General features: G+C 36.9%; 2 protein-coding genes across 2 annotated transcripts; one reads left to right on the plus strand and one right to left on the minus strand.

The window, feature by feature from the left end:
• Window positions 1–1,975: 1,975 nt before the first annotated feature.
• On the minus strand, window positions 1,976–2,617 carry LOC110877830 (histone H2B.3). The gene has a single exon (XM_022126043.2). The coding sequence runs from the start codon at window positions 2,546–2,548 to the stop codon at window positions 2,135–2,137; it is 414 nt and encodes a 137-aa protein (XP_021981735.1). The 5' UTR covers window positions 2,549–2,617; the 3' UTR covers window positions 1,976–2,134.
• Window positions 2,618–15,834: 13,217 nt separating this feature from the next.
• LOC110877832 (histone H2B.3) lies at window positions 15,835–16,465 on the plus strand. The gene has a single exon (XM_022126044.2). The coding sequence runs from the start codon at window positions 15,902–15,904 to the stop codon at window positions 16,313–16,315; it is 414 nt and encodes a 137-aa protein (XP_021981736.1). The 5' UTR covers window positions 15,835–15,901; the 3' UTR covers window positions 16,316–16,465.
• The last annotated feature ends 213 nt before the right edge of the window (window positions 16,466–16,678 follow it).

Here is a 16,678-nt window from a genome sequence, read left to right on the forward strand (position 1 = left end):
TTGGACATAGTTTGAACACACAAACCATAAATAATTATTTATACAACATATATATATATATATATATATATATATATATATAGGGTAGGGATATGGTAAAAAGTGTCTAAAATGTAAGAAGGGTAAGAAGTGTTTTAAACCATTGGATATTTGATCTAGTGGTTGAGATCAATAGAGTATAAAAATGTAAATTGTGTTTTAATTAGAGGGACCTTATGTAAAATTGAAGGGCAATAATGTCTTTTTCAATGTTTCAAATATGGTAACCGTATTCTACACAACCAAAAACACCTACATTCACTCCTTTTTCCTTAATTATAGGAATTAATTACCAAGATCTAAATCGGAAGCCTCTTTGTTTTATATGAGATTCAATGCGTGGTGTTTTACGTTAAGAAGAACTGTAATCAGATTCATGGCATAGTGTTTTATCTGGAGACATTGTTCATGGTGTGGTGTTTTATCTGGAGACATTGTTCATGGCGTGGTGTTTTATCTGGAGACATTGTTCATGGCGTGGTGTTTTATCTGGAGACATTGTTCATGGTGTGGTGTTTTATCTGGAGACACTGTTCATGTCGTGGTGTTTTAAACATCTGGAGACATTGTTCATAGCGTGTTGTCTTATCTGGTGACATTGTTCATGGTGTGGTGTTTTATCTGGAGACATTATTCATGGCGTGGTGTTTTATCTGGAGACATTGTTCATGACGTGGTGTTTTGTCTCCAGATGTTTAAAACACCAAGCCATGAACAATGTCTCCAGATAAAACACCACGCCATGATTCAAGTCATGGTGTTTTATCTGGAATCCCAAGCAACCTTCTATGAATATAACACCATAGAACTTAATAGAACCCGTTTCATACCAAACATTATATAAGACAAACTTTATCAAATAACTCATGTTTTTTCATGAAAAAAATATAGATGAAATCCATGAAAACACAGTAAGTTTTATTATATATTTTTCCTCAACGCAATCTGTATATAAACGACACCATACAAAAAATTGTTTTATGCAATAAAACACCACACATGAACCTGTATCGCTTTCTTCCATTTGTGATTTTCGTAATGAAAAAATTGCTCCAAAATTGCAGAGAAAAAAAATACTTTTGAACCTGAATTAATGAACGAAGATGATATAATACTAGTTAATGATTGATTCTGATGATATAATCTCCTAAATTAACTCCAAAACAGTTACACACAATTAATTGATAAGAAAACGTAAATTACTAATGTACCCTTTTGAATTAATTAAGAAGAGGGACACTTGTCATTCCAATATTATTTCTTACACTTCTTACAAAAGTCCCACTTTTTACAGGATCCTCTACCTATATATATATATATATATATATATATATTATTAATGTCCAAAATATATAGTAAAAAACTCATTTTCACTAAAATTTCCAACATTATGGTAGTGTACGTGTTGGATTGTAATGTCACCGCCGACGCACCATAGTATCTCCGCCATAAGGGTTGGTGGCCGGCCACTGTCACTCTCTCTCTCTATGGTATTCTATTTTCTGACTGTGTCTGTTTCATCCTTATAGAGATGGCATAACCATAATTACTATCCTCCTTTTGTCCCATGAATGTAGTGTTCTCTCTATCGTATTCTATTTTCTGACTGTGTCTGTTTCATCCTTATAGAGATGGCATAACCATAATTACTATCCTCCTTTTGTCCCATGAATGTAGTGTTCTGTTCCTAAGAAGATACCTTAATTGTTATATATAGAAATAGAAATATATATAAAATTTTAAAATTAAAAAAAGTAAACGCTCTAAATTGCCCTCCATATACAGGGTATCAAAACCCTGATTTAAAAACAAAATTAGAATGGTGACTATTGTCTTTTTTTTCACTTTTTTTTTTGCAAATTAACAACGATAAAATCGAATCACCTCATTACCAATCTGTTCTATGTTTATCATTTAATCGTCATTCAGATTTCAATTCGAACATGAATTTCCAAATCTCCTCTTAAATAAAACCCAATTCCAAAGAGAAAAATTACAAAATACTTAATCATCTAAAACAAAAGTTCATAAAGCATATGAACTTGACTTCTTAAAAACAACCAATTACAGATCTAAACATACCAAACAAACAAACCTAACCGCTAGTAAACTTGGTGACAGCCTTAGTCCCCTCAGAAACCGCATGTTTGGCCAGCTCACCAGGCAAGACAAGCCTGACAGCAGTCTGGATTTCCCTTGAAGAAAGCGTGTTCTTCTTGTTGTACCTGGCGAGTTTGGAAGCCTCAGCCGCCAACTTCTCGAAGATATCGTTGATAAACGAGTTCATGATCCCCATAGCCTTGCTCGAGATTCCGATATCCGGGTGAACCTGCTTCAACACCTTAAAGATGTAGATCTTGTACGTTTCTACCGACTTCTTGTGCCTCTTCTTCTTCTTGTCGGTTGCTGATGCGTCCTTTGGGATCTTCTTCTCGGCCTTTGGTTTTGGGGTTTTCTCTGCTGCTGGTTTCTTCTCTGCTGGCTTCTTCTCGGCTGCCTTGGGTGCCATTTTTGTTTGTTAGAGAGAATGTAGAAAAAAGTGGATGAGGGTTGAATGAGGGAGTGAGTTGTGTGAAGAGTGGTTACTGGGGTTTGTTTATGTAGGTTGTTGAAGGGTGTTGTGATTGGTTAATGAGGAGTGACGCGGATCGGGGGATTCAGCCGTTGATTTGAGGAGTGGGATTTGGACGGTGAAGATCTTGTGTGGGTGGATTGGGTTGGAGGATATTTGAATTTTTCGTTTGGTATCTGAAAAGTTAAAAGCTTCGCTTTTCGCGGGTTACATCATCTTGGTTTATTTCTATTAAAAGTTTTAAATTGTATATGATTTTAAATCTATATTATATTATACTATATTAATAAGCATATTAGAAGGATTTCGGGTTAAACATGAACAACCGACTTCGGGTTTAAGATCGGGTTTCTATCAAAGAGACAACCGACTTCGGGTTAAACATGGACAACCGTCACGAACCAGTAAACTGGTCGGATTTGGGTGATTCTGTTGTCTAGCACGTTGTCATACCGTCTCGATCAAACCGCAAAACCTTCAAAACTTAACAACTTTTCAAGTTGCAAAAAGATAAGATCGCGGGACGTATTGTCGTCCGATCGGATTGCCATCCGATCGACCCGCAATCCGATTAGATTGCACTTGGCTCCACACTTAAACATTTATTTCAAGTTTTCAAGGATCTGAACGTCGAACGGATTACCGTCCGATCCGATAGCCATCCAATCGAACGACCATCCGATCATGTGACATTTGCAACTTCGACACTTAATCATTTCATAATTTTCAAATATCATCAGTAACTAACGGATTGCCAACCGATCGGATTGATATTCGATCGAATGACCATCCTGTTGGGAACTTGTTCTCACTAAGTGTCCCACCAATCGGATCTTCATCCGATCGAACGACCATTCGATCGACGACCTGAAGGGTAGAGATACTTCTCTGATTTCAAAATGCTACAACGAAAACTTCAAAGCCATCATACACAAACACATCCTTACCAATGAATGTCAATCCAATCGAATGGCCATCCGATCGGATTACCATTCGACACTTTGACACTTTTTACCGTTTTACGCACTGCTCATCGTTATGCTATCGTTAACTGTTCAGGCTAATCTCCCAACGCTCCCTTCAATCCAAGACAGTGTTTACTTGTTAAACGCTATCTGTGAGTATACTCGAACCCTTTTTGCTTTACGCACTTTTGGGTGTTATATACGTTACTTATTCTAAATCACAATCTACACACAACGCAAAAACTATTTATACGCTGACCGTTATTGCATGCCACGTGTTATTCGATGAATGCTTGTATGTTATGTTAACACAGTGATTGTTTCCTGACACCTTAGCAACGATAGTACTATAGTTTGGACTCACCACATGTCGTGGACAGGGGTTGTTAAGGGCTTTACTTCACGTGTCCCAGTGGGGGTATGTGTTGCGCATTCTACAACTCGCAGTCACGTCTGTGCATATTTCCCTGTCGATAACCTACTTGCCTTCACTTTGTACATGTTACATGTTGGTTATGCGTAAACGATTTCGAACTCTATTATACTATCAAACTTGTATGCTCACATTTACACTATGTGTATTGACTTTATTTTAATGTATGTGGCAGGTGCTTAGGATGTTGTGCTTTACCTGCTTTTGTGGAATCAAGTAGGATGGAGTACAAAAACGATTTATTTAATTGAATCTGAGTTGTCGGAACAGAACTATTTGTCTTTGAATTATCTGTAATAACTATGCTACTTGTTATGTCATGGTACGGGACGTGATGCTTAAATAACTGGTAATCATAGTTGTTATGGAAACTCCTGGACAATCTGTTTCGCTCAGTGCCATTCACCGATGTTTCCGTCATCGGTTGGGGTGTGACATGTGGTGGCAAGGCAGGTTGAGAACCAGGTCAAAATGAAAAGACTTTTTAATAATGTTTCAGGATGTAATCATGCAAACAAGAAGAGCCTAATCGTTAAACCTAAGGATTTACTCATGCACAAGGACTTTCTCAATAGGTTTTTAAACTTCAGGATGTAATATACCAAAAAGATAACCAAGAATTTAATTTGTTTTCAACAAAAATGCTAGGATATATTCAACAATTGCCCTAGTAACATCTATTAAAGGGCTATCTAGTGTTAAGAGTGCAAAAAATATAAAAAATAAAGATAAAACATAATTATTCCATCTCCTTCTTATGAATGCTTTTGATATGATCCCGAAGCAATACAGAGCAAACACGAGCCAATAAAAGGCATAAAGAACTGCAATATAGAACAACAATTTAGATATCGGCCCATCTTCGTATTTTATATGCAATTTATATATGACAGAAAACGCAGAATAATGTTCATATGTGAGATTCACAAGCAAAAAATACGTATTCTTAAAAATCGTAACAAATATTTATGTCTAACAATCATCTAAAATAGAAAAGGTCAACTAATTGTAACAGCACTATTTGTTTGCTTCCAAGATATCAAATTTGGAACAATCCTACCAAGCCATGTAAAATGTATCTGCATACAAAGTAAATGAATATAAGCCTTAATACAAAAAGAACATAACTCATAATGCATTCAAAATCCAAAACAAAAACTTGGATCAAGCCTCTGGAAATTGCCTTTTAATTGTTGCAATAATGTTCAATAAAACATGGTAACACAACCTAGAAACAGTTTATAGACTTTTTTGCTGAAACAAAAATGGACTAAAGCGCACCCTCATAACATTGCTGAAGCAAAATTATATGTAGAAGAAGAAGAATCATGACTTACCAAGGTCATCGGCTCTTTAGAATGAGGCGGTGGTTCTAACGATGATTATGGCAGTGTGACCTAGAAAAAAAACGAATCCTATGAACCCTAAAAATGTTAACAACTTAGACTACCAAAGCGGTTAACTATTCGTAAAATTAGAGCAAGTTTCGAACCAGACAAATAGCGGAAAGAGTTCAATCGAATGAAGAACTCACATGAACCCTAAAAACGTTAATTTTGTGTGAGCGGTGTTTACAAGAGGTTTCACAAGGGACTAAATCCCATTCAGATTATATAGATTAGATGTTGAAGTCTTCAAGCCTTTGGCAGCTTTTGATGTAACCACCAAAATTAGGTGTCTATGTTCCCAAAGAGGGTGCTGAAATCACCAAATCTTCTTCAACTACACATGAATTAGAAGAGAACAAGTTTGGAATGGAGGGAATTGGTGGATTCAGAGTTGGAATCACTAAAGACGAGCTCCATTAGGATTCCTGTGACATGACAGATGAGAGAGAGAGGGTACGGGGGTGAAGATGAAGAAACGAGGCGCTGAGATCTAGGGCATGTTTGGCTAAGTTTTTGAAACAACTTATTGACTTATTGGCTTTTTGAAAAGTTATAAGCTGTTTGGCAATGAGGTGTATGTGAGGGGAAAAGTGACTTTTCCAAAAAAGTCACTAAATCCTGACTTTTCCAAAAAGTCATAAGCCCCTTTAAAAAGCTAAGCCAAACATGCCTCTAAACGTGATTCAAAACCATGTTTCAAAATTAAAAATTCAAAATTCACAAATGATGGAGCCAAATGAAAAAGAAGCGGCCAACCAATGTTTGTTAATTCATGTGCTTTAAACATATCAATTTTAAGGGAAGTGGTAAATGACCTAAGTTGCCATTCCAATATGTATATAATATATAGTATAGATATGAATCACATAAACAGATCAGTTTGATTGTAAAACTTAATTACGAGTTATTGTTGAATCTTGCTTTTGATCAACCTGTGAAAGCACCGGATCGATGATGAACATCAACATTGCACTTGATTCAAGACATGAAGAACAATCATAAACATAAAAGATAGAAAGATGTAGAAGATGAATCTATTTATTAACGAATCAATCATCACAGATTATAAACCAAAAGAGTATACATCATCTACAAGCTGGTTTAGATCACAAAGATCTAAACCGAGCTTTCTCTCACTAAAACATAGTCACTCTCTCTCTAGAAATGTGCACATACTATTGATGAATAGCTAGGGTTTATGAGAGGTTGCACACAGCTGATCACCCAGATCCATTCTCACTGAGATGAATGAATGTGATGGATAGATAGCCAATTCTAACCTATACACCCATATATATAGGCTAGGGCAAAACCCTAAGTCCTGACCATCCATGTCCACAAGCTCGGACAACACAGTACATAACTTTATCCGAATTTGTCAACACATAAGTTCGGACCCTTTAGACTCACTTCCATCCGAATTTAATCAATAACGTTGACTTGGCTTTGACTTTGTTACACAGAACTGATAAAGCACAATTACCAGCCCCTTAACTGTTGCGAACAGTTCTGTTTGGCATCAATAATCTTCAGTCACCGGATACTGCGCTTATAGACTCCCCCTTGACTGATGATGTCATGCTTGCATTCTACTATGGTTGTGACTTGATCTTTTCGGCAGAGCACAACGATCTTCAACCATTCTAATTAAATACTTGTTGACGATCACTTAAATGGTCGCTTTGTGAAACCTGAAGAATCCAACATCGAACACTTTAGATCATCCCCCTCAAACTACTCCCGAATCAAGTTAACTCGAACCAGCTTACAACAAATGTAAGAATATCGCTCGAAACCATAATCTTCAAACCTAACCGGTAGCGGAAAGAGACATTGGATTTCCAATCCCCAACCTTGAACACTTCAATCTTCACAAAGACATGAAGTTCAGTTCGATAAGTTAATAACAAACTGAACTTTGTAAAATTACATCCATCATCTTTATCAAAATCTGCAACCCTTTATGTATGATATCATCTCGTCACGAATCTTCATGAATCAATCTCCTATTTTCACAAATCTACTAAATTCTCGATGCCTTTCATCTCCGATCTTCCCCTTAGCAAGAAGCACCACATTATTTCGAGAACTGAATAGCAATCATCTTGGAAGAGAGAACAAGAAACTAATCGTCTCTACTCTAAACAACAACTAATAAGGCTGAATCTTTAACTAGTCGTCAATCGAGAATCCAACTTCATCACGTCCATACTTGATTGAAAACATGAACATACTTGACAAAACTCCATCACATACGAGTCTTTTTACGCACAAGCTGTCAAAGTCCAACCAAGTCACGATAACAGTCCAAGAGTGTCCCAAAACTCAAGCAAGGACCAAATCCGGACTCCGAGAATCTTGAACAGAACACCGTGGGCCACCATTTCTGCTTCTCATCCCCTCACTTGATCCGGACAACGTAAGTACCCTGTAACTTTCCAGTAATCCAAAACTGACTTCAAATTTCCAAATTACACAACATTCTGACTTTTGCTAATCATCTGGTACCCCTGGTAACCCGGCATAGCTAGAAAAACTCAGAACATGTACAAATCGAAACCTCCGAACTACACAAACTTCTAAACTTAACTTAAAATCCGGTACCCCCGGTAACTCGAAATTCTAGAAAGTTCGGAACTCGTAAAACCCAAAAGCTTTTGGAACCGCGAATCAGATTATCTAAACAGTACTTCAGAATACAAAGACATTTGGATCAAGCAGAGAAATTCCGAATATAACTCATAAATTCGAACTTCAAAGGAATGAAGAAATTCGCACAACACAAAGAGAATGGAGAAATATGACAAGCACTTAAACTTGCACAAACAGAGAATAAAAACTAAGAAACACTAAGTTCGGATAGAAAACAATGTTATAAGTTCTCACACTTAAACTCGAATAAGAGAGTTTAAGTACTGACCATTTATAAGTTCGTAAAACCCATTCTCAAGAACACTAAGTTCTTCAAGCTTAAACAAAAACTCTCAATTTTGCTAACACCCAAACCCTGATGATGATAAAATTCTTGAAATCAAACACAATGAATCAGAGAATTAGCTAACACCCAAACCCTGATGATGATACAATTCTTGAAATCGAACACAATGAATAAGAGAATTAGAAGTTTCTGGATTGAGAGGGTGAGTCGCCGTGGGTGTAATCAGTCACCAAAATGGTGAAATAACAAAATCGGCTGACTGATTATAACAACTGCGGACGATATACTTCCTGATTATGTGCGAACAATTTTTTTTAACTTTATAAATACGGACAAACTAATGATTCATAAGTTCGGATGACAAACAATCCTCAAACACATCTTGTAAGTGCGGACAAGGTCTTGAAACACAAATGCGGACAAAGTCTTGAAACACAAGTGCGGACAAAGTCTTATCAACAAATGTGGACAGATTGATATCACTAAGTGCGGACCAGGTTTAATCAAACATGTGCGGACACATGAGACTAATACACAAGTACGGACACAAATTGCAAAACAAGTCCTTGAAGTATCGATCTTCGGCAACATCCAACATTTATCAAACTTAGGTGCATTTACATAACCATTGTTTTTGATTAGTTAGTCTAAGACTTCCAAAAAAAAAAGTTAGTCTAAGACTTCGATTGTTAATCAAAAGAGTTTATTCATTAATCAATTAACCATGGTATTAAATCGAATTCAAGATCCAACATTAATGAATAACTCGGGTGACTAGTTTAATTTATTAATGTCATTTGAACCTCAAATCATACCATAAATAGTCTCAAACTTTAGATTACATATATTTGTTTAACAATATAAAAGGCTCCCTAACTTTTGTGCAATCTTGGTTTTACAACTGAATAGTTGAGAACTTTTATGGTTGTGACCAAAACTTAAACTTATAGGGTGTTTGGGATTTCATGTAATGTGAGTGAAGAAGTTAATAAGTCAGAATTCTGACTTATTAATTTTTCAAAGAAGTTAAAAAGTCCTTTTGAGAAGGAATCCTAAACATATCCTAAGTTTTACTGTACGATTTGAATACAGAGTCTAGGTCTTGTAATCTGCAGGATGAAACAAGTCATTTTGGTTTGAGTATTTTTGTATTGTTTTAAGCTAACCTGGTCTTGTTAATGGCATTTTTAGCTTATTTGACTCAAATGCTAAACCTATAGGCGAGTTCAAGCTCATGGACAAACGAGCTTTAGCTCCTTTAAGCTCTTTAGACAACCAACCTAATTAACAAGTTGATCTCAATCTTTAAGGCTGTTTTGTGAATTGAGCTCTCTTTTAAAGCGATATGTCCGAATCGTATCCGAGCTTGTGTATCATTATGCTTTGACACGGCTAGTGCTTTTACTTCCCACCTCTAGATCTCTCTTAGGGTGTAGGGAGTGTTAGACACTTGAAAATGGTAAACTTCAAAATCAACCAATGAGAGTGTGTCATGTCATTCAATGAAAAGTGTTTAAACTATGCTCAAAAGTGTTGACAATGATTAGACACTTCATGAATTGGTAAACTATTTAAAAAAAAGGAAAAAAGTGTAATTGGTTGAGATGACATGGACCCCACCACACACATCTTCCCTCCCTTCACCGTTCGGCAACCTGTCACCGATCCCTCACTTCACCGTGCGGCAAAGGGGGTAGGCGGCGGTGTTCCCGCGCGGCAAATTGCCTCTGCCGATCCCCTTTATCGCCCACTCCGTATCCCCTTATGTTTCAAATTTTAAAATTTTAAAAAACTTTGCATGGGATAAGATAATTGTACGACATCAATACAAAAAATTTAAAACATTATTTGAAAAATTAGTAGGAGAAAGTTTGGTCTTTGGGTATACTTTTAATGTAATTTTAAAATCATATTTTTTATAGGGGTGTCTTGTTCCCACACCCTCTATATCTTATTTTCACATCCCTAGTGTATACGGGCCGTATACAAAATACGGCCCGTATAGAATGTTTTTGAATAGGAAAATGCGCAGAGAATGTTTTTTTGATTTTACTATATACGGCCCGTATATAGTTATACGAGCCGTATACATGTGTATACGATTTATAAAAACTATACGCCTCAATGGATTTATTTGGGAGGTTTTTTTGATGTTTACCAAATGTATACGGGCCGTATAACTGTATACGGGCCGTATATATGGATGTTTTTCAAGTATGGTGTTTTTTCCCGTAAAAACACCATCATTCCAGGGTTTCTAAACTCTTCATCACCTTTAAACAACGTTGTTCGGAACATGCCGCTTAAATCGGAGCACAAGTAGAGTAACGTTACCGATCAGTCTGTTGATCGAGTAACTAGCAGAAGAACCCGACACAAACAAGTTCTCCACAGTTTGTTATTCAGATCGCTATTCGGTCATCTTTCCAAACTACAACACACGATAACTTTAAACTTTATAGTGTGTGATTTGACCAGGAAAATGATTGGAGGTGATTGCTACTTTTAATAAGTTGTCATAGTTGTCAAATTCGATTTCAACAAATTTCTTTTTCCTTCAATTTCTAGAAAATTCTCCGTTAAATGAAGACGTGTCGGTGGCTATGCGAAATACAAACCGCAACCGTTTTTTACTACGGAAACGGTGGCTATGCGAAATACAAACCGCAATCTTTTGTGACTATGGGAAACACAAGTTTTCTTTTTGGGCTTGATGGATGTCTGTTATCTCAGTTTAGGCGGGCATTGTTTAAATCTGAATATAACTAGATGTTACGTGTAACTTCATTAAACCAAGAACAAAGCCTATTTCGAAACACATGCGTTTGTCAGCGTTGTTTATCACCCTATGTGAGCATTGAAAACCCGACAAACAGTCTTGACAACTGTGACAGCTTATCTGTCTGTGTGTATCATATTCATCTTGTTATAGCAATCGATATGATTAATTTTTTTCAGATTTTTTTCTAATTAGCGTTGTTAACTACCAAAAGAATGCATACACAAATAGTTCTAGTGGACGAAGCAAAGAGACCGTTGTGTATCTGAATCAGGTTCTCAAACAAACACTACTAAAGTTGAGTTGGTGATAAATACCGGAGCTGTTATCTCGGTTGTTCAGTACTTTCGTGATAATAAAACAAGTAGGCATTGATTTTGCCAAGATGGAAGGAAAGAATCTGGCTATAAGCGTTGTGGATTCTCAGCGTTATTCGAATGTAAGTGGATCGAGTGATACGCTTATATTTGGTCAAGGTGGGCATGGTTTGTTCGGGAGTAAATCACCACTCAAAGATCAACAACTTTGGAAGAGCCCGACCGGTTTCTACAGCACAAGCACATACACAATTTGTTGGAAGAACCCGACACGTCTTCTGCTAGTTACTCTTTTCTTCGATTTCAACAAATCTTTTCAAGGTCTTAAGTGATGGACAATTGGTTATGAAGACGTGTCGGGTTCTACTAGTTATTCGGAATGTTTCGAATCATCACAGAAGACGTGTCGGGTTCTGCTAGTTATTCAGAATGTTTCAAATCATCACAGCAGACGGATGCGGTTTGCATATTCAATCTTCATTGCTTCATTAAAATTACAACGCAAAATAAAATGCTTGTAAAATTGCATCAACTCTCATATATCAACATACTCTTCTCCTATATCAACATGTTGTATATGGTCGTATAATAGTATACGGCCCGTATTTAAAGGGTAAAAAATAACCCAGTAAATTTTTTTCACATGGTGTATACGGGCCGTATAATAGTATACGACCCGTATAAACAAGGTAACTCTGTTTAATCTATTACAACGATCCAAAAAACGAAGAACAAAGTCAAATGTGATCAAACTTGGACATCTAACGTAAATCTTGATTCAGATCTCTATTCGGTCATCTTTCCAAACTACAACACACGATAACTTTACACTTTATATAGTGTGTGGTTTGACCGGTTGTATTCAGTTATTTCTGTTGATCCACAAATTCCAACAAATATTTCACTCCAGTAGTTGAAACTTGAGCGCAGGAATCAATTCAAAACCCTCACCCTCAAAATCAACCAGAAACCAAAGGAAAAAGTGTTGATAATGGCTGATGGTTCTTCGTTGAGGAAACCAAACGTAGACGGAGATGATAGGCCTGGTAACCGGAAGAGAAATCAATTGTATTTTTTTAGTTGCTTCTCTTGTTAAGTTTCTGAACTAACCGAAATCCACAAATTCCAACAGTTTCTTCGTAGATTCCGTCCGGTTTCCAAACTCTTTCACTCAAAGTTAATATTTACTGTGGTGGATGCAAGCATAAAGTTAGAAAAATACTCAGGAAGATTGAAGGGTACACAACTGAAGGTTCAGTGCACGAAAAGTTTCTTACAAACGATATGTATCAGGAAGCTCAACTTGAACGGACGATATGTATCAACAACTTATGAACGGGAATATGGCTATGAAGAATATTATGGATAAACAATCACCGGTACGGATTTTGGTGTTTATGTAGGTTGAAAGAGGTGAATGGTCCTTGTTTTTCCACGTATGTGACAAAACAAGGATCGTTCTAATCATCACAGAAGATGTGTCGGGTTCTTCTGCTAGTGATTCAGAATGTCTCGAGTCATCACAGAAGACGTGTCGGGTTCTTCTGCTAGTAGTATGAGTTTGAGTCCATTGTGGTTCGTGAATGTTTCGAATCATCACAGAAGACGTGTCGGGTTCTGCTAGTAGTATGAGTCTGAGTCCATGCGACGGACACAATTCTTGCAAGTTAAATCCACAATCAACGTATACAGATGCAAGAGAATGGCGAGTTATTTTCAGTTACTTCTGTTGATCCACAAATTCCATTGTTTAAATCAGAATCAGGTTCTCAAGACAAGGATCGCTCTAATAGATTAAAGAGAATAAACCAATTTTACCATTTTTTACCCATAGTATACGGGCCGTATAACAATATACGGCCAATATACAATCATCGTATACATAGTATACGATCGGTAAAAATATTTTTTACCAATCGTATACGGCCGTATAAACGGTATACGACCCGTATACGCATGGGAAAAAATGGTAAAAACCTCTTTAATCTATTAGAACGATCCAATAAACGAAGAACAAAGCCTATTTTCAAAACACAGGTTCATACAGTGCTGTAATAGGTTGTGGTTCAGCCAAAATGACATCTAGCATTACTAACGGTTCAAGTAAGTGTCTAAAATTTTGAAAATTCAGGTTTACCTTGTTAGTTTCTCAAACACTACTAAACATTTGCTTCCTGAATCTGAATCAGAATGTTAACCAATGTCCTATTTTCAGGTTTACCAATGTCAAACACTACTAAACAGTCTAAACACTACTAAAATTCAGGTTTACCAATGTCCTATTTTCAAAACACAGGTTCATACAGTGCTGTAATAGGTTGTGGTTCAGCCAAAATGACATCTAGCATTACTAACGGTTCAAGTAAGTGTCTAAAATTTTGAAAATTCAGGTTTACATTGTAGTAGTAGGACATTGGTACCACTGTGAAAATTGCATCAGGAAGCTCAACTTTAACGGACCCGCTATTCGACCGAGTAATCAATTGTATTTTTTTAGTTGCTTCTCTTGTTAAGTTTTTCTGACCTAACCGAAATCCACAAATTCAAGTCAAGGATCGTTCTAATAGATTAAAGAGAATAAACCCTCGTTTCTTCATCTTCATTTTCAAGAACAATGATGAAAAGATGATGTTTTTTTTTTCGCAGAACGTGGTGGGTTGCGGTGGTTTGGGTCTAGGTTGTCAGAGAGAGAAAAGGAGGGGAGATAGTCTGATACAATAAGGATGTTGGGAATTAAACGCATGTACGTGACAAAAAAAGGATCGTTCTAATAGATTAAAGAGAATAAAGCAAGGATGTTGTGAATTTGCATAAACATATATTCGTTTCATAACCTCCTCCTATAAATCAACCACAACTGACAAAGAGCCTGTATTAGAAACCATCCTATGTCTTTTACCAACCGAAAAGGCAGCAAGGACAGATAATACTTCATTTGTCGAGAAACCATACTGTCAAGAAACTACCATCTTTTACCCATAAACCCTTGAATCCCAACGCTTCTCTAAAAGAGCCTGTATTAGAAACCATCCTATGTCTTTTACCAACCGAAGAGGCAGTAAGGACAGATAATACTTCGTTTATTAAGGATGATGCAAATGTGTACGTAAAGATCTCTACACAAACTCTTATACATCTTTTAACCAATTGTCCATCACTTAAGACCTTGAAGATTTGTTGAAATCGAAGAAAAGAGTAACTAGCAAAAGACGTGTCGGGTTCTTCCAACAAACTGTGTATGTGCTTGTGCTGTTGAAACCGGTGATGAATTTGTGTATCTAAATCAGGTTATCTGCCTTAGATCGGTCATTCCTTGTGATACATGAACGTTGTATTCTTGTCTTTCAGAAGAGTTGGTATTGAACCAAGAATAGTTCAAACATTCTAAACCCTACTTGGAAACAAATCGACAAAATCCTGATACTCTTCTAGCAGAACCCGACACGTCTTCTATGATGATTCGAAACATTCACGAACCACAATGGACTCAGACTCATACTACTCACCCTCCCTTGAGGAAAAGTTTTCACGACGACTCAAGACAAAGCAGTTGGTTTGTGTTCATATCAGCGTTGTTTATCACCCTGTGTAAGCATTGGAAGCCCGACCACTAGCAGAATCGTTGCATTACATTCCCCGTTGAAAACAAGTGATTAAAACGCTTCTCCTTACAACTCTCATCAAATGCCTCACACTTCCTTTTTATTACAGTCATACGACACGTTTTTTTGTTCTTCAATATTTGTTACTTGTTAAAGTTTTTTTTTTATACTTTTAGAAAGGTTTGACCACCTAACGACTGTAAAATGTCTCGTGTGATTGACACCTTAAATCCATTAAAATACTTTGGGTAAAATCTAATTTTCTTTTCATACGGACCGTATACAGTTATACGGCCCGTATACATCGTTCGTATCCATTGTATACGACCAGGCAAATTCTTTACACATGGTGTATACGGATCGTATACAGTTATACGGCCCGTATGGAATGAAAAAAACTGACAAAATCTGAAGGCACAGACTTTGTTAGTTTTATTTCATTCTATACGGGCCGTATAACTGTATACGGCCCGTATACACCATGTGTAAATAAGTTTTTGTCATATATTAATATTAGGGACCTTTTTATATAAAAAGATTTGAAAAATTAGTAGGAGAAAGTTTGGTCTTTGGGTATACGTTTAATGTAATTTTAAAATCTTATTTTTTATATAAAAAGAAAGTTAACAATCACTCGGCTCTGCACATGGCTTCAAGTCCCAACTTCCCCCTCAATCTCAACCGTCCATTTTCCACTAACCACAATCCAACAGTCCACATTCTCAATCCGCCTCACTCAAAACCAACCAATCAAATATCTTCAACAGTTTCATCACACCCTATATAACAAAATCCCCCTTTCACCACAACCACCATCATCACTTTTCAGCACACTTTCATCAAAAACTCCAAACCCCCAAACCAAAAAATGGCACCCAAGGCAGCCGAGAAGAAGCCAGCAGAGAAGAAACCAGCAGCAGAGAAAACCCCAAAACCAAAGGCCGAGAAGAAGATCCCAAAGGACGCATCAGCAACCGACAAGAAGAAGAAGAGGCACAAGAAGTCGGTAGAAACGTACAAGATCTACATCTTTAAGGTGTTGAAGCAGGTTCACCCGGATATCGGAATCTCGAGCAAGGCTATGGGGATCATGAACTCGTTTATCAACGATATCTTCGAGAAGTTGGCGGCTGAGGCTTCCAAACTCGCCAGGTACAACAAGAAGAACACGCTTTCTTCAAGGGAAATCCAGACTGCTGTCAGGCTTGTCTTGCCTGGTGAGCTGGCCAAACATGCGGTTTCTGAGGGGACTAAGGCTGTCACCAAGTTTACTAGCGGTTAGGTTTGGTTGTTTGGTATGTTTAGATCTGTAATTGGTTGTTTTTAAGAAGTGAAGTTCATATGCTTTATGAACTTTTGTTTTAGATGTTTAAGCGTTTTGTAAGTTTTTGTTATTTGAATGAATGAAAGGGGATGTTGATGCTTAGTTTAAGAGCAGATTGGGGATGAGATTATTAATGTCTGTGTTGAATTGATAGAGGTAAAGAACAATAACATCCAATGGTTCCAATCTACATTACAATTTTTGAACGATTTTTGATCCACATAGCTGATTGCCTTGATATCGCCTAGGATCTTCTTTGGCTTCACTTCTTTGTTTTCAAAAATCGCTTTATTTATTGCTTAACCAAACACCCCAAAGGGA

The sequence above is a fragment of the Helianthus annuus genome, chromosome 9, assembly GCF_002127325.2.
Source record: "Helianthus annuus cultivar XRQ/B chromosome 9, HanXRQr2.0-SUNRISE, whole genome shotgun sequence".
Taxonomy (NCBI): domain Eukaryota; kingdom Viridiplantae; phylum Streptophyta; class Magnoliopsida; order Asterales; family Asteraceae; genus Helianthus; species Helianthus annuus.

Coding starts and splice junctions, on each gene's coding strand:
- LOC110877830 (XM_022126043.2), bottom strand. CDS start 2,548: ATGGCACCCAAGGCAGCCGAGAAGAAGCCAGCAGAGAAGAAACCAGCA.
- LOC110877832 (XM_022126044.2), top strand. CDS start 15,902: ATGGCACCCAAGGCAGCCGAGAAGAAGCCAGCAGAGAAGAAACCAGCA.